General features: G+C 42.2%; 3 protein-coding genes across 3 annotated transcripts; 2 read left to right on the plus strand and 1 right to left on the minus strand.

Annotated features, from left to right (window-relative positions):
• Window positions 1-102: 102 nt before the first annotated feature.
• On the plus strand, window positions 103-3,396 carry pcmtl (l-isoaspartyl protein carboxyl methyltransferase, like). The gene is made up of 9 exons (XM_083924311.1): window positions 103-161; window positions 303-440; window positions 1,254-1,358; window positions 1,483-1,514; window positions 1,596-1,700; window positions 1,796-1,916; window positions 1,998-2,083; window positions 2,349-2,518; window positions 2,744-3,396. Exons 2-9 carry the CDS (start codon window positions 320-322, stop codon window positions 2,778-2,780), a joined length of 777 nt encoding a protein of 258 aa, XP_083780437.1. The 5' UTR covers window positions 103-161; window positions 303-319; the 3' UTR covers window positions 2,781-3,396.
• Window positions 3,397-5,041: 1,645 nt separating this feature from the next.
• On the plus strand, window positions 5,042-8,108 carry rpusd2 (RNA pseudouridine synthase domain containing 2). Its single transcript, XM_083924923.1, has 3 exons — window positions 5,042-5,612; window positions 6,475-6,771; window positions 6,979-8,108. The coding sequence occupies exons 1-3, from the start codon at window positions 5,154-5,156 to the stop codon at window positions 7,801-7,803; spliced, it is 1,581 nt and encodes a 526-aa protein (XP_083781049.1). The 5' UTR covers window positions 5,042-5,153; the 3' UTR covers window positions 7,804-8,108.
• A 1,440-nt stretch (window positions 8,109-9,548) lies between these two features.
• On the minus strand, window positions 9,549-22,601 carry disp2 (dispatched RND transporter family member 2; the record flags this gene model as incomplete). The annotated part of the gene is made up of 10 exons (XM_083924491.1): window positions 9,549-12,884; window positions 13,232-13,390; window positions 13,642-13,739; window positions 14,495-14,610; window positions 15,377-15,492; window positions 16,021-16,144; window positions 16,250-16,279; window positions 16,492-16,769; window positions 16,988-17,132; window positions 22,504-22,601. The coding sequence occupies 10 exons, from the start codon at window positions 22,599-22,601 to the stop codon at window positions 9,549-9,551; spliced, it is 4,500 nt and encodes a 1,499-aa protein (XP_083780617.1).

Below are 22,601 nucleotides of genomic sequence, written 5' to 3' on the forward strand. Positions count from 1 at the left end.
AGTTGTGATTGGCTCTCTGGGGTTTCATGTTGGCCAGCCCGCATCTTATTGGTCAGTCGCTGTGCTTCACTCAGGGAGGGAACCAGGAAGTTTGTCTCAGCAGGGAAGGAACGGAACTACCGAGGTAAACAAGCTGCTGACCTCTGTTGAATATTGTTTTCGTGAGTATTTGAAGAACTGGTATCAACAATGGCAACTGCGCCGTGATAATATAGATTGATATTGTGACTATTAAATGTATGTTATAGTCATGTGTGTGTCATGTACTCAGTTTGCGAGCGCTGATCATCATGTCACTGCAGGGCATCCAGCGTAGGAGATGCAAGCAGCGTTTATGCGCCTGGCTGCAGTGGCGTTCCCGATGGGTGTGCTGCTGTCCCGGAGCATGGCGTGGATGTCCAGCGGCAAAACACACCCAGAGCTCATCAGCAGGCTGAGGGGTAATGGGGCTGATGTCAGGGACTTTGACAAACCTCTAAGTCCACAGTTTTTAAGATACTTTGAGTGTGACACTTACTGTTTTTCAAATAAACTAGGGTGAATGCAGTGATAAAGTTGTCAATTATTAACAGAGGCGATTAAAGAGTCTGCCGGGGGCCTAGGAAAAAAATCACAGGGGGCCCCTCAAACCAGCGTTCATTACCATATTTTTTTCTAGATTTTTTTATTGAATTGTGCAGAAAAGTACACAAGAAAAAGTATTATATTTGTACAGTGTGTCTGCTTTAAGGTGAGAGAAAAAAGGACAGGAACAGAAAAAAAAAACCCAACATGGATACAGCTGTCCCACCCAACAACCCATCTCAGACATGGTCACAATAACCAACCAAGTAGAGAGGTTAATAAAAAAAACAAATAAGGTAATGCAAGAAGGGCAAACACAACAGAAATCTTGCCTTCCAGCACTAGGAAGTGTCCTCAGCATCATCAGGAATAACAGTAAGACTGTTACTAATATGAGTCAGCAGTGGGTCCTGAGTTTTGTGGAATGCAAAGATCCCCTCTGAAAACCGTAACTTCTCTAACCTTAGACATTATCACCATATTAAAAAAATAAGAATAATGACACCAACAAAAAACAATTTGAAATGTAAAAAGAAAATTCCAAAGTAAACATTTTAGTTGATTTCAAAGTTTCAAACAAAAATGAAACCGCAAAAAGACTTCAGCGTCACAGAGTTCATCCTACACACATTTTGCATTTAACATTTCCCAGTGCAGCTCAGTGTCATGGCTCCTCTTCTCTTCTCCAGATCACGGGGTGATCCGCAGCGACCGAGTGTTTGATGCCATGCTGGCTACAGACAGGGGGCTCTACTCCACAGACTATCCTTATGCAGACTCTCCTCAGTCCATAGGTATTCATTCAAGTCACTCTTTATAGACACATGCACACACTTTCCTTTCAATCCTATACATTGTGCTGTAGAATAATATCTGTTTCATGAAAACTGATGTGTGCTATGACATTTGTTATCACAGGCTACAGGGCGACCATCAGTGCACCACACATGGTGAGTAACAAACACTGAGCTGCTTAAGATGAACTCTAATACACATGATTGGATTTATGTTTTCCTCTGGTGGTTCGACAGCATGCTCACGCTTTGGAGCTGTTGAGTGACAAACTAACCGAAGGGGCATCGGCACTGGATGTGGGTTCAGGAAGTGGATATCTCACAGCCTGCTTTGCAAGGATGGTAAGTTCTGTATACGTTTTGCATGTTTCCTACCAGTTGGCATAAAATACATTATATGAGTGAGTGCAATGGCTACATTTTTCTGCTGTTTGTAGACAGGGTCCAGTGGTAGAGTCGTTGGCATTGAACACATTGATGAACTTGTTAAAATGTCAATAAAAAATGTGCAAGCTGATGACCCAGAACTGCTCACCTCTGGACGCATCAAACTAATAGGTGAGTCAGGACATTTCTTTCAAATTCTGATGTGGCACAGTTACAGAAAACTATAAAAGGCATGCCTACATCTGTCCACAGTGGGAGATGGAAGGCTCGGTCACCCAGACGGAGCGCCGTATGATGCCATTCATGTTGGTGCAGCTGCAGCTACTCTTCCTAAGGCTGTAAGGACATGTGTGGCTTTTACTCCTGTGAAAATGGAATAAGAGAATCACGCACTTATACAGTTACATCCGAAGTCTCCAAACAAGGCGGCACTGAGAGTTCAGATTAAAAGAAATTGCAGTAAATCTAAACAGTCAGTGGTCTGTAAGTGCTGTAAGCTGCGAGGGAACTTTGATATGCATTTGACAGAAGTGTCTCATTGCCTCTTGAACTCAACTATCACCACATGTAAACTTTTTGTTTTCTGCCCTCACTTCGTTAAAGCTTCTGGAGCAGCTGAAGCCTGGTGGGCGTTTGGTTCTCCCAGTGGGCCCCGACGGTGGCAGTCAGGTGCTAGAACAGTACGATCGGCAGAGCGATGGGACCTTTCTCAAGAAAGCTTTGATGGGAGTGGTTTACGTCCCCCTGACTGACAAGAGACGACAGTGGCCTGGGTATTGCAGGAAAACACCCATAACCATAAATCATTTTAAAACCAAAATCAATGAAGGGAAATCACTTTATGTACTGACAAACCTCCATCAGGTGCCTCTGTAATCCTCAGTGTGTTTTATAAGTCACATCCACCTCCATCCTGTGTCGTGTTCCTGTGACATCCATGCTATCCTTCCTTCTCTCCCCAGAGGTGAGCTCTGACTGCAGTGTGGTTGCCCCCGCAGGAGGTGGCGTTGGTGCTGCATCTCGGGGACCCCATAGCACTCCTCGTTTCACTGAGCTCCAGTCTTATCGGCCACCTGCCCCGCCGGGCTGTCTCCTAGCAACCAACAAGGAGGATCTCGCTCTGTTCGATTGTCTTCCCAGAGTGATAAAACAGTGAGTGACTGAATGAGTGACCACCGCTGGACTGATGACCTTACTCACAGAATCCTCTGAGTCAGTGAGAGAGTTGTCTGAGATCTAAGTGATTCACGGTGTTATTTATGGATACGTTAGAGAAGTTCGGCCATGAGGCAAATTCAGAAGCTACAGTGGATGATTCAGATTATTCAGATTAGTGGTAAATTTTCAACTTTGTTTGTGCAAATTTGTGTGTAATCTTATGGGTATGCTTTGGCTATTAACGCAGACCGTAACATGTAAAGACAAACCGAAGTACAAGCCAAGGTGACATAAGAAATCCGGAAATATAACAAAGTTATATATTTTGTGGTAAGTAGAACTTCATCTTACTGGCTTTATACACTGTATATGTAGAATTTGTCCAGTTTGTTACTGTAGAGCAGAGAGGGCATAGTGCCAACAATTTATTAATATAAACGCTTTTTTCAAACTGTACAAATGTTTAATTATGTGTACACTTATAAGATTTATTAATAAAAGCCCCTAAATGGATACTTTGTTTTCACTTTTCTTCTGAAAAGAATTACATCAAGAACAAGAAAGGAATGTTTAATATTTTGATTATGAGAAGGACACAGGATATTTAACAATGTACTACAGTTAATCAACAAAACGTTTTCATTGTCTGCATTTTTCAGTTATGTAATTGTGACGAGACTCATTTATAAATCACCTAAAAATACTGGATAACCAAAATAATATTACAGTTATATTTTCAAAGTAGTTTTTTACAGAATACCATATTCACTCAAGCCGTAGTCTGTAACAACATAATACAATTTCCCTGATCAAAAAGGTGCATGTTGGAGAAACATCTGATATTCTTAGTTATATGACCTTACCTACCCTGCCTTACTTCAGTTTCTTTAATTGAATTAGTTTAACAACATTTTAAATAATTTCCCCAGAGATTTCCACATAAACAACTTAAGTACATTCTTCTCACATAAAAGAACAAAATATTAAAAACCTGAAACAAATTAGGATTTTGACTTCAACCTCTAATTACTTAAAGGTTAAATATGTAGCGTCTTTATGAAAAGCTATATTTAAAAGAAAATAATAATAATAATACACCCGCAGGGAGTTTTGAGGGGTACAGAATGAAAGTATTGCTTTTCCATAAAGAAATATATTTAGTCTGAATTCATATTTAAAAAAAAAAATGTGTTTACGGGTTTGACAATGACTTTCTGTCACGTTTAGTTTACATTGTGCCAGCCAATAGAGTTGGGCATTGCTGGTTGCCAGGGTTTTCTGTTGTTGCTACAGAAACAAGGAATAATTTGAACTGAGAGCTAGCTAATCGATTACACAGCACTCAAAGAAAGACTTCCAGTTAAAGACTAACGTTAAATACTGTTGTAAAGTTAATTGATTGGTAGAAATTAGTCTTTACCCTGTATGATTCATCACTTCACATAACGCAAGCTGATTGCTTGCTGGAATTATTTTTTGTTGTTGCGGCTACCATCTTGAGACACTAGATGGCGGTGTTCTGCTCATTCTGCACATTTAACCTTAAAGTCGCAACCCTTCCTTTATTTCTTAACAATTGCATTGTTTGTTCTATTTTTATGCTTTTAATATAAAGCACTCTGAGCTGCATTTTTGGTATGAAAGGTCCTCTACAAATACATTTTATTATTAATATTGGCCTGTGAATGTTCTCATTCGTCCAGGTCATCGTTATCCTCAAAGCAATTTCAGTCAAAAGCAACTGGACTGGTTATTTGTCTAGGAAGACGTTTCCCAGCCTGGTCAGATGCGTAAATGAACTGATGAAGCCTCTTGGATGAGAGGTGAAACGTCTTCCTAGAAGACAAATAATCAGGCCAGTTGCTTTTGACTGAAATTGCTTTGAGGATAAACAAAATGTAGATACAATATCTTCTAACTAAACTTAATACACATGATGAACAGTTGGTGGCGATAATGCCTCAGGGAGCAGGTGATCTGCTCTAAAGTCGCAGAAGAAGAAGTATTGAACTACACATTGGACCGATTGGACTACAAAATAACGTCATCACGGTGCGCATATAACTGAGGACCTCTGGCTTGAAAGTAATGCACGTGAGTCGGTCGGTCAGAGGCTTGAGAAAGTGTAACGTGGGGTCTTTCTTCTCTCCGGGTCAAACGGGAGTTAATTGGCGTGTAATTCATAAACTACACCGAGGCTTAATTTGCTTTTATGACATTAATTCTTTGTGTCAACAGCGTAGTTTCACGATGGAGCAGGCAGCCGTCGAAAACGCAGCTAAGGCGGAGGTAAACAGCCCGGTGTCAGGGGAGAGAGAGGCGGCAGAAAGCAGCAAACGAAAAAGCGACGAGCTGGGCGAACCTGAGACAAGGGGCCGAGGCAAGAGGCGGAGAGGAGCCGGGGGGAAGAAGCTCCGTCCGGGGGAGAGATACATCCCCCCTCCGCAGAAGAGGAACCCGGGTGTCAGCTTCAGCCAGGAGCATTTCGACGAGACCACCTACTACTTTGAAGGTGGTCTGCGCAAAGTGCATCCGTACCACTTTGACTTCAAAACGTACTGCAAAGGTCGGTGGATTGGGAAGAGCCTTCTGGAGGTGTTCAGCAGCGAGTTCAGGGCCGAGACCATAGAGTATTACCAGAGGGCTGCCAAAGAGGGTCGCATCCGGCTGAACGACACACCTGTGGAGGACCTGTCTTTGGTGCTCAGGGTCAGTGTCTCATCCCCTATCCCCAGTGTTATTATGCAGGCATGGGTGATTCAAATCAGTTCCTATTGTATATCATGACATTGGTAGTCTTAGTAGTAATATTACCTCTATTTATATAGCATATTTTAAAAGTCACACATCAACAAGGCAAGATCAACGATAGGACGCTTTTATGAAGAGTAAAAATGACAAATGAACAACCAAAAAAAATGAAATTTACAAGGTAACAGCTCTTTGTGACAAGGTAAAAAGACCATACGATAAAATAGAAATTAATCCAAAGATGGCATCACATAAAAGCATGTCTTTTTAGATGTGATTTTAAAAGAACTCACTGATTTCGTAAGCCGTAGCTCCTCGGGCAGGTCGGTCAGAAGCTGAGGGGCCCTGTTGGACAAGAGCTCCCCTGGTTTTCAGTCTTGACTCTGGAACTGTTAGAAGGGGATGCACGTGGATCCAAGGCTGCAAACAGGCTCGTATGGGATCAGCGTTTGCAAAAGAATCTGGGGCTAGACAAGCTTTGTGATCAGTAAAATCTTAAAATTTATTCTAAAAGCAACAGGGAGCCGTTGAGATGAGGCTAAATCTCGGTTTACAAACTGTTAGCTGTTGACACAGTGGCATGTGATGGTACAACTATTGCTTTGGAAATAGAAATAAGAGTTTCCTCGTCCTTTTTTAGCCAAAATTGAGCCATTCGTCTTTTTAAAGATGCAACTAAATCAAATCTTAATGCTGCAATCTGATGGAGCATAAACATGTTAGAGAAACGGTGACCTGATGCTAAATGCTCTTTGGTACAGGGGTGATTTTACTGTTAACATTGTGGAAACAAGTTTACGTCTTCCCTGACTGTCCACAGAATAATGACCTTATGAAGAACACAGTGCACCGCCATGAGCCCCCTGTAGTCGGCAGACCCTTGGATGTTCTGGTGGATGACGGCAAAGTGCTTGTGGTCGACAAGCCCGCCTCCATCCCTGTCCACCCTTGCGGCCGTTTCCGCCACAACACAGTGATTTTCATCCTGGGAAAAGAGCGGGGCATCTCTGAGCTCCACACAGTCCACAGACTGGACAGGCTCACCTCTGGAGTGCTGCTGTTTGCCAGGACACTGGAGACGTCACAGAAACTGGACCAGTTGGTGAGAGACAGACAGGTACGTTCAGGCGGAGGTTCCATGCTTTGTTAAATCCACAGTACCATCATTGACATTGCCATATATGCAAGTGCGTTTAGACAATACCGTGTAAGATTTTTCTGGTGTTATTCTTTAGCTTCTGTTGTACTTTTCCCGTAATGCATCATAATCTTACTGCGTTATATAATTCCAAAAAATGTCTTTTACATTTATGCTTCCTTACAGCTTGAGAAGGAGTATATGTGCAGAGTAGAGGGGGAGTTTCCAGAGGATGAGCTGACCTGCGAGGAGCCCATTAAGGTCATTTCCTTTAAAATTGGCCTCTGCCGAGTTGACCCGGCAGGAAAGGAGTGCAGAACCATCTTCCAGAGGGTTAGTTTTAACGGAAAAACCAGCGTGGTCCGCTGTTTACCCCTGACAGGCCGCACACACCAGATCCGAGTCCACCTCCAGCACCTGGGCTTCCCCATCCTCAATGATCCTATCTACGGGTCCTCAGCCTGGGGTCCCCACAGGGGGAAGGGGGGAGTGTTGGGAAAGAGTAATGAGGAGCTGCTGCAGGCCCTGGTAGAGGAACATCGCTCTCAGGAAAGTCTTCACCTACTGGATATTCCTGATGTTGGGATAAAGATTGAAGAAGAGCCAGAGAAAAAGACAAGATCTGAGAAAGTAGATGTAGTAGAAGGCACCGCTGATCCGGACAAAAGTACAGAGAGTCATCTCATTGACACACAGATGCCGACAGGACATGCCTCAAGCAGTGAGACACTGGATGAGCAGAGTCAGGGCTGCACAGACCCAGACAGTGACAACACCGTACTCAAATCTCAACCCAATGATTTAAATGGAAATCAAACGGAAGCAACAACTCACAAAGCTCCACCAGAGACTAGAGACCACCTGTGCAGCGAATGTAAGCTAATACGACCAGATCCCACAGAGAAGGAACTCATCATGTATCTTCACGCTTTACGCTACAAAGGACCTGATTTTGAGTATTCCACACGTTTACCCGACTGGGCCAAAGAGGACTGGGTTGAGGCTGATTGAGTTAGACCTGATGCTAAATGTGATGACATTGACATGTAGGTTATTGCCTTTGTGGATTTTTTTTCTCAGATATCTAAAAAAAATATGATCAGAAATCCTTTAAGAGCTTTTGCTCTGAGGCACTTGATTTTTCTGTTATGCAAATGCAAAGTATGCTGTTGATTTGGAAATGTGTTTTACTTTGATTCTAAGCTGTTTAACGTCTATGTCTGATTAAGGCACAATTGTATTAATTCGCTTTGTTTTAATGTCAAGGAAATACTTTTAATTTCATCCTTTTAGCCTTTAATCTGCCCAGTACTCCAACCAACTTGAAATAAATTAAAAGCCATTCTGCAGAAAAAATAAATGATTTATTCAGTTTTGTGAAAAATTAACAACATTGACTCTTTTTTAAATTATAGTGTTGGTGACCTTTTAAGTTGTGTTCATAGAAAGCCTGTGATTAATTTAATTTCAGTCTCTAAGGCAGGTTATTTTCTGCTGAATGATTCAAAGAGAAGGCTCACTGAAGGTTGTGATTTATACAGTCAAGATGTCAAAAGCAAACACTTCATACAAAGAGAGAGCTTGAAAATAATGCTGCTCATAGGCACAAGTCTCTTCTCGCACAGGTCTTTGTGTTAACCACCGTCACTGCACTTCTAACACCTTTTTAATAAACATAATATCATATTAGGGGCCACAGACACACCTCATATTTTACTTTTCTAAATAACACACCCTTTGCACAAAAGACAGTTTTGGAAAGACATTTGGCACATGCTGTTCATGTCATAAATACTGTTATTTGCACATAAAAACAGCTGAAGTGACATCTCAGTTGTGGGTTGGGGTGCAGATGAAGGCAGTTAGCTCTATGTACACGTTGTGAGCTGTTGAAGCAGTGGTGGCACAACTACTGCAGTGGAAATATAAATTAGAGCTTCCTCCTTTTCAAAGGCGAAGGCATACACTCACATCCATGTGTCCTGGAGTTGTACGCACCTTAATTCTCCAACTGTGTATAAACCCACACATACTGTTACATCGGCATTAGAAAAATTTTGGCACTGACACTGGAACAGACATCATGACTCTTAATTTGACAGCGAAACACTAAATGCAAACAAGCCATGACACTACAAACGACACATTACTAACTGTAGCTTTCTGGCTTTCTATGTAGTCATGGCCACAAAGGACATACTGTACATATTATCGCTTCAAGGTGCAAAACTAACCAATCACACTTAAATGATCATTTGCAGCTTTCTCTGTATTCTCTCACATTTATCCTAAAATATTCAAAAGTCCACGCATGGTTATGGCTCATCAAGGTCAATTCCAGCAAGGAGAAAGGCCGGCAGCTGCACACAGGTGAGACAGTATTTGTTATAATTCAGTCTGTGCAGATGTCAAAAAGTTACAGTCACACAATAAACTCTGCATCAGGTGCAGTACTTAATGATTTTTCTTTGTCTTCTGTCTGAAAATGCAGGTATTACCAAGTCATGCTTTGATTTGACCTTTCGCTTAAGAGACACTCATGCTCTGACCCTGTGACATACACTGTAACAACCCTAGCATCAACATGAGACAAACATGCTGTCAAATGTTACATATGCAGTTGGCTTGTATTTCCTTTGAGTATTACATGAAAGTAACCGTGTATGCTCCTTTTGTAGTTTCTATATGCCTGTGAAAGTACAGCGTCTTCTTTTTTTTTAATACACAGTGTTTGCATCGATTTCTTAAGCATTTGCTCAACATGTATCCTCCCGTTGTCCGCCTCTCTTTATCCAAATGTCTGGCATGTCTGGCTTACTGTTGGGTAAGATGACAACTTCTTCGCTCTGACTGATGCGGCCCTTATTGCAAGTCTCATAAACAGTTTCTTTCAATGACAGACGAAGTGTGTCTCTCTTTCCGTTTAGATGCCCTGGTTGTAACTGATTCTCTTCTTCTTCATTTTGCTGCGTATTTGAAGGCCCTGGTTCTATGTCACTCAGGCATGTTTCGTTAGAGTCCTCCAGACCCTCGCAGGAGCTCTGAGACTGGGAGAAGAGGTGCCCTTTATTGGAGTAATGGTGGTGATGGAGGCTCTCCTCTGTGGTTTGCTCGTCTTTGCTGAGAGATGGCTGGTCGATAGTCTCCAGAGTGTGACTGATGATAGTGTCCTCTATGCTGGAAGATGACGAGAAGGATGTATTGCTCCAGTGCCCACCGGGCTGACCTCTGCATGTTTTACACAGCAGCTTATCCTTTGCTACGTCTTCTTGTGCTACGCCTACAGGCCGCAGGGTGTTTTCTTTGTACGGAGATGAAGTCTGGAGGGCTGGAGGTGATTGGCAGGTCTTATGTTGATGACTGCACATCCCCTCACTGTCTCCATCCATGCTATTCCTGTCCACATCTCTCCCACAGTACTCAATCTCATCAGAGAGCATAGACGGCCGGTTGGACAGCTTACTGGTGCAGGTGCTGTTTTCAAAGCTGTCGCTCAGTCGATAGGCCAATGGCTGCAGCTCATACTGCTCCGGACCTCGGCTCCCACCTGCCCCCACTCCAGTCTGTTTCTGTCTCTGCGGATGTTGGTGGTCAGGGTAGAGATAGCCACCTGCGTCTTTGTCATAACTCCTCCTCACTCTAGATCTGCCAAAGGCCCCGTTAGCAGCCAAGGTTGATGAGGAACCGGGCTCTGCTGCTGAGCGAGAGGACAGCACGCCATTATTGTGATCTACAAAACATGGCAGCGTGATCCTTCCACAGTTTTTCTGGGGTCCAAAAAAGCAGCATAGGGACTGGAAAAAGAAAGTTGCAAATCCACATGCTACACATTTAATCAAAAAGAGGAAAATCCCCAATTTTCTGAACAGTAACACAGTGGCAGGCAACATGATGATCCCCATGGAGAAAAATGCACCAGAAACTAATGCTACAGGACATCCCATCCTTTTAGTGGAGTGTGCTACTTTCCCAATTTTATCTGAATGAGGAGCCAAGCTGTAGGAGATACAGTAGTTGGCAATAAAATCAACAGACAGTCCTGCTGCTGCTGATATAAACAGAGCCTCAATGCCACTCAACTGCCATTCAAGAAGAACAAGGAGGCCGATGGTGACAAAAACACTTCCTCCTACAGCTACAGTCCCATATATACTCAGTGGAATATTCCAGGTAGTTAAGAGAAGCAAAGCAAATGTGAGAGCTATTGAGAAGCCAGCGACTACCAGAGTCTCTGAGCTTAAAGCCTGTTGTAGATCAAAAAGAGACATATTACTGATGAACCAGCCCTTGTCCAGCCCCTGTGGTGCTCCTGATATTTCTTTCTCAAACCATGTCAGGATTTCTCTGTAGAAAATACTGGTTCTGTTGAAGTTGAAGCTGTAGAGGTATGTCGTTTTGAAAGCCAACACAAGGGCAGCAACCCTGCCATCTGGCTGGAAGTACAGGCCTCCACTGTGGGCCAGATGGCCCTCAGCATACCTCTCTGCCAGCATCATACTGAGGCAGTTCTCAAAAACGCTGGGTTTGTAGGGGAACGGGATGTCATTACAGCAAAAATGGAGGGAGTCATCAGTCTCTGAGCACCGTCTGACAGACACCCACTGTATTAGCTGCTCCACAAGACAGATGTTGTCTGTCATAACGTCTTTATCCTCAGGTGACGGAGGGGAATAAAAGCTTTGGTTCTGAACCCGTCCACATAAGTCTCTCAGCCAAACCTGAGCGTCTGGTCGACTCATGTTAAAGTCTGGGTCAAGAACCAAAGAGCCATTGCTCTTGGGGTTAAAGTGATCCCCGTTATCAGTTGGTTTGACACCCCAGACAAGCATTAACGTAACCGGTTTATCCTCTCCATTCCTCTGTCTCTCAAATATAAACATGTGACGATATTCTGCGTCATATCTTTCAAACGGGTGGCTCGAACGGAAAAGCTGGGCGACCCTGCTGTCTAAAGTGGGCAGCTTCATGCCTGGGTCAATGCAGGACATGTACGTGCCCCCGGCAGCAAGCACTGCAAACCAGCACACCCAAATGTACCTAAACTTCACCACTCCGCAAGGCAGGATTTTCAGAAATAACAAATTGGAAGTGTCGCTGAGGCCTCTTTTTAATTCTCTTAGCTTCTGCCCGAGAGTGAAGAGGCATCTCTTGCGTGAACTCGTATCCCAAAAGCCTCTGGTGTTTTTGGAGCAGCATGGTTTCCATCCCTGCGCTGCTACAGATGCAGAGGATGCTTCCATGTAGCGCTCGCGTAAAATGAAAGAGCACGGCAGCCAAACTAACGCCAATATTGAGCTGATAAATGAGGCAGTTCCTAGATAAACAGAGAAGCATCTGATTGCTGTGATGCTGCTGAGATAACCAGAGAAAAATGCTGCGCTGGAGGTCAACCCTGAAGCTAAAATCAAATAGCCGACTTCCTGCAAAGCTCTGTTTACCCTCTTCTCCCGGGAGACTGAGGGGTTCTGTGATAGCTGCAGATTCCAGAAATCGGCGAAGATGAAAACCTGATTGGAGCAGCTTCCCAAGAGAATAAGAGCTGCAGAGAGGTTGACCAGGGGGAAGAATGTCAGGCGAAATGCTACTTTATAGAAGAAATACGACGTCAGGAGCGAGCCTGTGATTGCTATTACAGATAATGCTACTATGAAGAGAGAGTGGAGATAGAGAGCCATAGTGAAAAGAAGAGACACGAAAGCCATCACAGGGTAGATTGAATCTCTTGTCAGGTAGAACTTGAAAAGACTCTTCTTGATGCCAAAGTCCATGCCAGTGATTGTGGTGTTGTTGTACATCAGATCCCTGCCTTCAAGACTTTTCATGTATATCTCCATCATGTGTTCTCCTTTGTCAACGGGTAAGAACAAGAGGCTGTACTTGAGCGTCGGGATTTGGTATTCAACAGTCTGCGGGCCGAGGAAGTCTTTATCAACCAGGAAGTGCAGGATCTGGAACACCACACGGGATTGTTTACAGCGAGACGGGATGGAGGAACATCCGCCAAGTTTGGGTCTCTCGACACAGGCTTCCACTAGATGTCCTTCGTGATAGTATGGAGCACATTTCCGGAGAAGGTTCAGAGACTCAGACACCTTGTGTGAAAGGGAGAAAATGGAAAAACTTTAGACACTAAAACATAGTCAATGCACTCAAGAGTCCTGAATATGTTAGATGAGAAGATTTGCTGATTTGAGGCACGATCACACATGAGTAGCATTGGCAATTATCCACCTCGTGTTTACTTCCATTCTGTGTGGGTGAAGAGGCTAATAAAACATTTGCTTCTGGTGGCAGAGCATATTCACTTTATACTTACCATACAGCCATGAGTCTTTCTTCAATAATTTGGCTATTACAGTGTACTATTTGCAAAAACCTAATTAAAACTCGTAGTATTTTGTTTTGAAATGATTTTTAAATGAGTAGAAGGCTACAAAACCTGGTGTGAGGTGAGGCTGAGGCAGCAGGAGGCATTAGTGAGGACAGCCAAGTAATTCCCCAGAGACCAGCTCGGACAACAGCCGCTTCTGGATGTTCCCTCGGCCTCCCCACTCACATGCTGCTGGCACAAGTCCTGGAAATGAGCCTGGGAGCGAATCTGTATCAGACAGGGTAAAGAGTTTTTGAACGCATGCCTAGTTTTGAAACAATTTCACAAAAAAATGTATTTCAGATGAGGCAATCAAGGCACGTAAAGTAGGGTTATTAATTTCAGCATTTATATTTGGGTCGAGATGGAGAAGAGAAAGAGAAGAGAGTGAGACTGACAGACGGTGATGACTAAAGACAAATGGAGCAGAAGGCAGAGAAGTAAAGGTTAGATGGAGGGCTGATTAGATCAGAACGAACCCTGGACTGCTCCATCTCACACATGGCGTGGATGGCCTTCAGACTCCAGAGACTTGCTGAGTTTTCTGATCGAAACACCAGCTGAGCCAAACGCTCGCCTGCGTGGAGGGAGACAGATGGATTCAACATACAGGAACGTGATGACCAGCAGCAGTCACTTTGTTTGGATTTTGAGAAATGATGCTAGAAACACATCGCTTGTGTGTTCTATTCTCCCATCTGTTTGGAATAAAAATTAGGCTTCATAAAGTTCAAACCTCAAGACTTGGAATTGCTAATAAATCCATTTAGGGAGCTTTCTGCGTATTAATAAGGCAAACCGAAGTGTAGTCTTTGATCTGCCAGCACACCATTTTAAAGTAGAGCTTAAAAAATAAAATCTGGGATAATGTGCTCAAGGAACTGCATTCAAACTGTTCTGTATGAAGCCACACTAAAAACTATTGTTCCTGTCTTCTTATCGCACCATTGTTTATTTGCAATTAACCAATAAGCTGTTACTGTTGCTTTTATGTTGTACTGCTTTCATTTGTTGGCTGGGAGTGTTGTATATTCCCTTACAAGCTGGAGGCTTTTGCATTTGGCTCACAGTATTTACATAATGCAAGTTGCTCGACTGCTGAATAAGCACCCATCACACTTACATTTCAATGTTATGTTATGTTAATTTCATTGTCTGCTCTGCTGAGGATGCTGGAGCCAGCAGTGTGCAAATCTACAAAAATCTACAATTAGGATTATGGTTGTATTTGCATTGTTACTATAATCAGTGGAGCAGAAGTTTGACATTTTTATTTATCATCAGTGTAATAACGGTTTATTGGCAGGGATGAACTGAACGGGACTGACCCACCTGGAGCATCACAGAGAAACGTGTCTGGAGACGAGTCTCTAGCCAGCATCCTCTTGATGCGAAGCCCAGAGGCGTCCTGGCTGCCACTCCCGTCTCCCCTGACGGCACCCCCAAAACTAGCACAGACAGACACACATGCATATGCACTTTTTTAGCCTTATTAAACAGAAACAAGTATAAAATTGATCCTTCCTTCAATTGAATCATTTAAAACTACATTCATTGGGAGGTTTTGCCCACTTGGGAGCAACAAGCTAGAAACACCTTTTACAGTTATTGGTGGTGAATTTGTTCGCAAATAATTGTTTATTTTCACATACAGCAGATACGTAGCAACATTAAATTGGAGACCTACTTGGTACGTCAAATTTTTCACTCTTCTGTTAGCGCTGTTTTTGGTCTTTATCAACTCCTGAGGGAAATATCTGGCTCTTTAGCAGCTACATGTTCCACTATGTTCACCAGCTAGTTGCTAACTTATCTACCTGTCTGTCTTTGGTGGTGGGCAGGTGGTGTACGATGGCTTTATCAGAGCTTTTTCACTGAAAACACAGATGAGTGAGGCCAAAACAAGGAGCTAAAAGATGCAAAGAAAAAAAAACATGTAGAGCTAAAGGGAGCTGCTGAATCTTAAGTTATAGCAATCAGAAACTATTGATTAGATAACTTACTGTATGAAAATGTTATTGACAACATGTTTAGAGAAAAAATATATTTAAATTGCTTTTATTTTTCTAGTTTTTGAATTTGTTTTCTACTGTCTTGTGTTTGAGTAAGAGTTAAAGGTAAAAGCAAAAACTCAACCACACAAACCTATAAACGCAGCATGACATCTCGCATCTATTTGTAAAGGATCTGCACTACTGATTTTCCTCTGCTGACCTTTTACTAAGCTGCTGTGGTAAAGGAGACAATTTTCTCCCCGGGCCAGTATTCTTCTGCAGCTCAGACCAGCTGGACTGGCGAACTCCGATGTATGTTCCCCGTGGCTCAAAGCCCTGAGGAAAAAGCACACACACATTCACAGACATCGAAGCTAGAGAGAGAGACGCTGTTGCTCATTAATGCAATGCAGCAGCTTACTAAATAAATCAGCATCACAAGCCCCATATAATGTCTTCAATAGGTTGTTAGGTAGATGAGCATTTGTTGGGAGTCCCGCACTTATATTGTAAAGCAATTATGTTTCATTGATATGTATATGATAGATTCACTATTAATGATGCATTGTTGGGATTCGCATGCTGCATTTTCAGAACAATGTTTTAACGTTTGTCGCGTAAGTTTGCATCTCAAAGTTTAGACGATTTAATTAAGATGACAGCGAGTGTGATCTCATTCAGTGTTGTTCATTGAATCTGAGATGTGACTTAAGTAAATCGAGATCATGAGTCATTAGAGAAACATTAATTAACACTCAGCCTCAGGGAGGTTTGCATTGTAGACTTTACAGTAGGGTAACAGTAGATATACTGTACATGTGCTGCACCGAGGGGGACGTGCCTGCATGCGTGTGTGTGACTCACCAGCAGCGGGTCAGAGAAGTCTGGCAGTGGACCAATGAAGAGTCCGGCCAGTGAGCATCCCAGCAGCAGCACGGCACAACCCACCAACACTGCTAACGGGTAGTCCACTATCACCTGGGAATAGCTGCCAAAAAGAAAACACAACACTGGTTAAAGAATAATTATTGTGATCAAAATAAAGATACATGCAGTACATTTAGGCTTTTAAAATGAAAATGGGTTTACCTACTTTCTAAGGATGCAGTAGAGTCCTCCGTCCCTGTTAATAGTTAAGAACTTTGTTATGATAACTTTTAAAAGTAAACAACACAGAATGGGAAAATGTTCTTGCCTACTTCGATAAGATGATTGATTACCTGTCCACATAGCTTAACACAAAGACTGGAAACATCAAGCATCAATCTTCTCACTCTCCACTAGAAAAAGATTAACTGTATTTGCAAAAATATCTTTTTTTTCTTTTAAACACACCTTACTGTCACCACATGTCGCTGCGTCGGTTTCTTTGTCCTGCTTTCATTTGACCCATGCAGCCAATGACATCTCACTGCGCCGTGACGAGACGTCTGATGTGCAGAACTACAACCATGTCCCACTTTCCCCACTACACCGCCTTCAGTATGAGGACCTGTTGTGTTTGAATGACAGTGGCGGCAGGTGTTTGGTTTGATTGGAACGTAATGGCTGCAGTGGGGACATTTACGGGTCTGTGGCGAATCATAGGCCCCAGCTTGAAGACCCTGGGGGACCTAAAAAACAAAACCAGGATTAAAAATAACGCATAAATCACAGAAATTGGGAATATTTTACCTCTCTAGAATTCTGGTGTCATCCTTTTGAGTGGCACAGTGATTATTTTTGCCACTGCCTCCCAAATCCTGGATCTATTTCTAACCTTTTTGTTTTAATGAGTCCCCAAATATCTATCCTAAAGTGCACATAGTATACAGTCAGTGCTCTAGCATACTTGGTGATAAAGCTTGCAAGAGGAAGAGGGTCTGCCGAGGCTGCTGCAGCTGTCACATAGCTCCCCTTCACACTGGATGACTGTCAACTGGGCCTCAGCTGAGCCCTCGCTGTCAGGAGGGCACAGAGACACCGCCGGGATCTCGCTGAGGAGAGGGTGTGAAAAGGAGAAGAGAAGAGAGGAAAAATGTGATTGGCTCTGCAGAACTAATGAGGTATGGAACAGATTTCTAAGTAACGCACTTGAAGACTAGTGGAAGTCAGGGGGCCCAATTAAAATAGAACGGAGGGTGTGAGAGAAAGAAGAGAGAGTGAGAAAGACTATTTTCACATCATGTCACAGACTATTATGAGAGAGGCACTGTTGTTGTCTGTCCAAGGAAGATAACATGGGACTGAGTGAAGACTTATGGGTAATGGCAGCAGTCTGGAGGATCCTGGAGTGATGTTTGTAATGTAATTCTCTCTTGTTGCTACACTGTATGTTGCAAGCAAATGAAAGTGTTGCAAAAAATATTTTTTTGACCATGCTAGCAGCTAGCTCTAGAGATGGCAGTGTTGGTTTTCGTCCAGACTAAAATATAATAGATTGATGCAACATTTTCTAGAGACATCACAGTTTCCAATGGATGAACCCTTGTGACTGGTCATCACCTGTGACTTTTCCACTACCACCATGAGGTTGACTTGTGGTTTTGAGTGAAATGTCTCAATATCTATGGACTGCCATGAAATTTGACAAAACTGAAATAAGACTTTGGAGAAATATTAATAATTTCCAATACTTCTTGGTTGATGACCAAACACCTGTAAAGTAATGACATTCCCATCAGTTCTCTGCTGTGTTTTGTGTTTAGTGCTAATTAGCAAATGTTACCTCTGGTGCTAAGAAATGAATGAACCCAGTGCAGAAGTGCCCAAATCTGCAGTTGCTTCAACAGCCACTTAAGGCTGGCTTCAAAAGCTATCACTTCCCATAGACCTATGTGTTTAAATGCCCAACTTTACAGCATAAACATGTTAAAATTCTGGTCTTTATAACTATTTTCCCCTCTTCATGACAAATGTATAGGGGCTGAAAAGTCACCTATTTAACTCATGTTATGACTTAAAGTTCTGCCCGCCTTAGCTCCATCCTCATTGTCCGGGATTAGCGGGTAGTAAGTCGATGTCAGGCACTGTGGCTCTTCAGAAACCCACGGGTGATGACACTGAGACTAACACAGCAAACTTAGATGTTGAACATGGTATTAACATACTTGCTAAACGTTATGCATGTTAGCATTGTCACTGTGAGCATGCTGACATTAGTTCTGTGTCAAAAGCCCCCCAGAGCAGGTAGCATCGCTGTAGACTAGTATTCCATTCATTTTTCTACTATATTACCATTTTCTCTCAATACCAAACTTTTTTTTTTATTCAAATGGAGACACCAACGTTTGCCATAAAAGGGTTTGAATATTTAACTCGGTGTAAACATAAGCTTCAGTGGAGAGGTGGAACAAGCTGAAACAGAGAATTGCAAAGTTGTCAGACAACATTGAAGATTAGTTATCCAACCATGAGGGGAATTTAATATTGAGAGGTTAAATCTGATCACAGTCTTGCTTTCCTGTCAGACAGAATAGGATTTATTATTATTTAACCTTTTTCCAGAATTTTAAGACGTCTCATTAAGCTAATGTAAACAAACAGACCAAACTGATACCGAGTAAAGCTCTGGAGGTCCTTGTCGTCTAGCCTATACCACTTGCTTGCTTTTTCCACTCTAGACTGTATGCAACCGCACTTCCTGCCTTGTCACCATGGCGACAGAGTAAGTCAACAGAGCCTTAATGACCTCACACAGTTTTATTTGCATCCCATAATAAGGCGCACAGATGATGAGTAGCCTGTTGAATTGCTTATATACAGTAGCTGATGATGATTAATGGTGGAGCTCAGCGAGGAGCTGACCTCAGTATTTTACCTTTGTATAACAATAAATCTGTAATATGATCTAAATAATAAATAGCTCACAGTCTACTCAGCAGGTCTTAGAAACATAGCAAATGTTTGTCATCTAGTTTATCCTATTTAGGTGCTTGAGTGAGTAAATACACTTATAAATACAAGTATCTGGAAATCAACATTGTCATCTAATTTATCACTATTTCTAATGCTCTAGGATGATACATTTCATCCATTCTGAGCTCCATGCAGGTTCAACATATGCCAAATGATTAGTGGGTACTACATTACTCGTGCCAGACAGTCTCTTCAATTCAGGGTTCAGGATGAAGCGTATTACTGCCCTTTGATGGTTTTTCACAATCACTCAGCTAGTCAACGTAGATACACACACACACACACACACACACGCATGCAAGCACGCACGCACGCGCACACACACACACACACACACACACACACACACACACACACACACACACACACACACACAAGAAGAACAATTTATGGAACTCATTAATATTTAAGTGGATGAATACTAAAATACATCCAGGAAGGTGCCCCTGAATTGCTCCCCACACCCGGTATAACAAAGAGGATACTTGCTTTGTGCACTGACGTCAGAATGACCTCATAAATCTGGGAAACATCAGAAGATGCATCATCAAGGTTAAACAGAAGTTGCTTTCATTCAATTTCACACCGTCAGTTCCCAGTTTATTTGTCACACCTAGCTAAATGAATGCAGCCTAATACAACAGCCATGGAATTTAAGATATTATTAAACATTTCACACTATAGAGTATTTTAACTCAACAGCACCATAAACTACAGCCTCCAAAATTACCAGAAAGCTGAGTCAACATCTCTCTAAAACAGAACATTGCAACCTTCACAAAAGGAAGATTTATTTCTGGGCTGTTATTTATCAGACTGCTTTAGTTTTAGCTGATGTGTATGCAGTGATGGATGAAGTATTGATGTAAAAAAAATTAGAATAAATACTGTGAAATAATCCTGAAAGTGTTATTTAAGTAAAGGTGCATAAGCAAAATGTACTTCTAAGTATCAAAAGTAAAAATGATTAATGCAGATGAAATGACTATTATTGGTGTTTTATAGATTAGATCATAATTACTGATGCATTTCTGTGCAAGTAGCATTTTACTGTTGTAGCCGGTCAGTGGAGCTCAAGTTGCTCCTTTCATTTGCAAACAATTGGCTAGTTTAATCCATAACAGTCGAATTTTAGAACTTCCTCATTCAGCATGTAAAATCTTAATTTGTTAAGTAAAAAAAGTTAAGTACAAGACGTGAAATGTTTGCTCCACCTGAGTTCTTGCTGTTTGTTAGAATCCTTTTATTTCTGTCAAAGCGACGGTTGACTGGTGATCCTTTGAGCACAAATCTAACAAGCACAAAAAAGCTTTAAAAAAAAGTGATGAACAGCTTTAAGGCTTTAAGAAGACTCCAGCAAGGAGAATAACAACATGTCTAACAGACTAAAGACTGTCATCTCTGACTACTCTCTCCTCCGTCTGACTTTAAATATCTGTCTCACTCCCTTTCCACAGCCAGTCGATGTCATGTCCTCAATTATCTCCTGAACTTTCATTCATACACACACTCACACAAGAAAAAAGGACGACGGCTCAGGCTGTACGCAGGAGGCACGCTGTTAACCTTCGTCAACAGAGAGCTTCTGGAGGGAGGACGAAAACTCACTGTTCAATGACCTATTCTAACCTTAACCATTCAAGGTCAATGTAACCTCAACTATCTCCCGAGAGTTTTGCAAGTCGAGGGTTACCATTGAGACATGACCTCTCTGCCTCCAAGCAAAGAGAGGACTAATGTGGCCTGTTGCTGAGCTGAAGTGTAGCGATCGGCGGAGCGGTTCTTTTCGCTGAATCGGTTCCTTTGAGTCGATATGTAAATGTATCGAACCTTTTGAGTTTTGGTGCTTATGGCAAAATATGGTGTCAGTTTCTTTGTGACAAGCTGTTATAGTGACCTGACTCCGCCAGATGGATTGATTCGGATAATTCACATTTGCTCAGCATATCCATCTGGGAGCTCTTGTTTGGAGATCTTTTGGGAATGGGCGAAAATACTTGTTGCTGATTGGATAAACTATCTGTCTATCTCCAACATTCGGGCCAAATCAACCAATCAGATTAACGAAGCAAATCACCGCTAACAGCATCGAGAAAAAGCTCAGAAAGTAAACGACATGTCTGAAATGGATATTTGCAGTTTGTGTAACGCAAATTTACAGATAAAAGGCACAATATCGGGTGACCGGTCCATATTCCAACAGAAGAATCAAAGAGAAAAATAGCGTTAGCGAACGGCTGCTTGATAGCTGCGCTCATCTCATCCGTGAAGCCGCCATGTTGTTTACACTGAACAGTCACTTCTCGTTGCGTCACACTTCAACCCGCCTCAAAACCAACGCTGATTGGTTTGGTCGCTTGGCTAACTTTTCCAAATTTTCGTCGTCTCGCAAGGCTACTGTTATAGTACATGCATGGTCAGTAGCTTGTGCTGCAGCAAAACTTGCGCGCTACCAGTCATCGTGGATACGTTTACATTATTAAAGATATTAATTTTGTATGTAGGTAGGCTAGTTCAGTCTTTTTGAGGAGCAAGTAGCAGCCGTCCTAGTTCAAGAGAGCAGTTTGTTAAATCTTGTTCAGTTAACCTGTATGCTGACTCACTCGTTCATTCAGTGCCGTTGCTGCACTACGCAATCTTACTCCATAACAACAGAAGAGGCGTGAAATCGTTTTGAATCTTAGTTCTTCCTCAAAAGCACTTGTTACGTTCAACACACTAAAAAGAGTCGTTCAAAAAAGATGTGTTCGTTCATTTTGACCCATCACTAATGAAAGGGTGGCAGGCCTCAGCTGTTTCCAGACCCACTTTCATGTTTGAAGCCTCTTGGCCATTTTGTTTTTTTTGCAGCAGAGTGAGTGACAGGCTGACTTCATGTGACCCAGCAGGAGGTTGATGACAGTGAACCAATCCTACTGTTCTCAAGTCAACTCTGTGTGTGTGTGTGTGTGAGAGAGATATATGCCAAATCACCCTATATGTTGATACTAAATAAGGCACTGAAAGTATAGCTCTTGTTTATCATTTTTGTTCAAATTCATAGTTTAGTTCATAGTTCATTTAATTCATAGTCAAGTTTTTAATATCATGGATAAACTCATTCTGTTTTACCTGGAAATGTTGATTGTGAGTTTACCAGGCATAAATAAAATCTTTAAAGTAAGTTGACAACAGCACATTTTACACTGGCAGTACAAACATGCAACACAATCAGGAATTAATGCTCTAGGCTAATAATGCTGAAATGACAATTATAATTACGGGAAACTAATGACAAAAGTATAAATGATATCCTGTGCATAATACTATTGTTCACAGCATAGACACAGCTGGATGAACAATACTCACAGAGGCCACAGGAGGGTGAAAGCAAATCCACGTCTACTACTCCGCATGTCATTTATTTTCTAAGCACCTGAGGAAATCCGCGGACAAGAAAAAGCAACCCACCTTTTGCGAGGCTTCTGAATTCCCTTTTCATCATCTGTAGGAGAATCATCCATCACTATCGCATCCGTGCTCTCTCCCCTAATCGAGTCGGCGTCCAT

This window comes from Echiichthys vipera (genome assembly GCF_963691815.1).
Source record: "Echiichthys vipera genome assembly, chromosome: 12".
Classification (NCBI taxonomy): Eukaryota; Metazoa; Chordata; class Actinopteri; order Perciformes; family Trachinidae; genus Echiichthys; species Echiichthys vipera.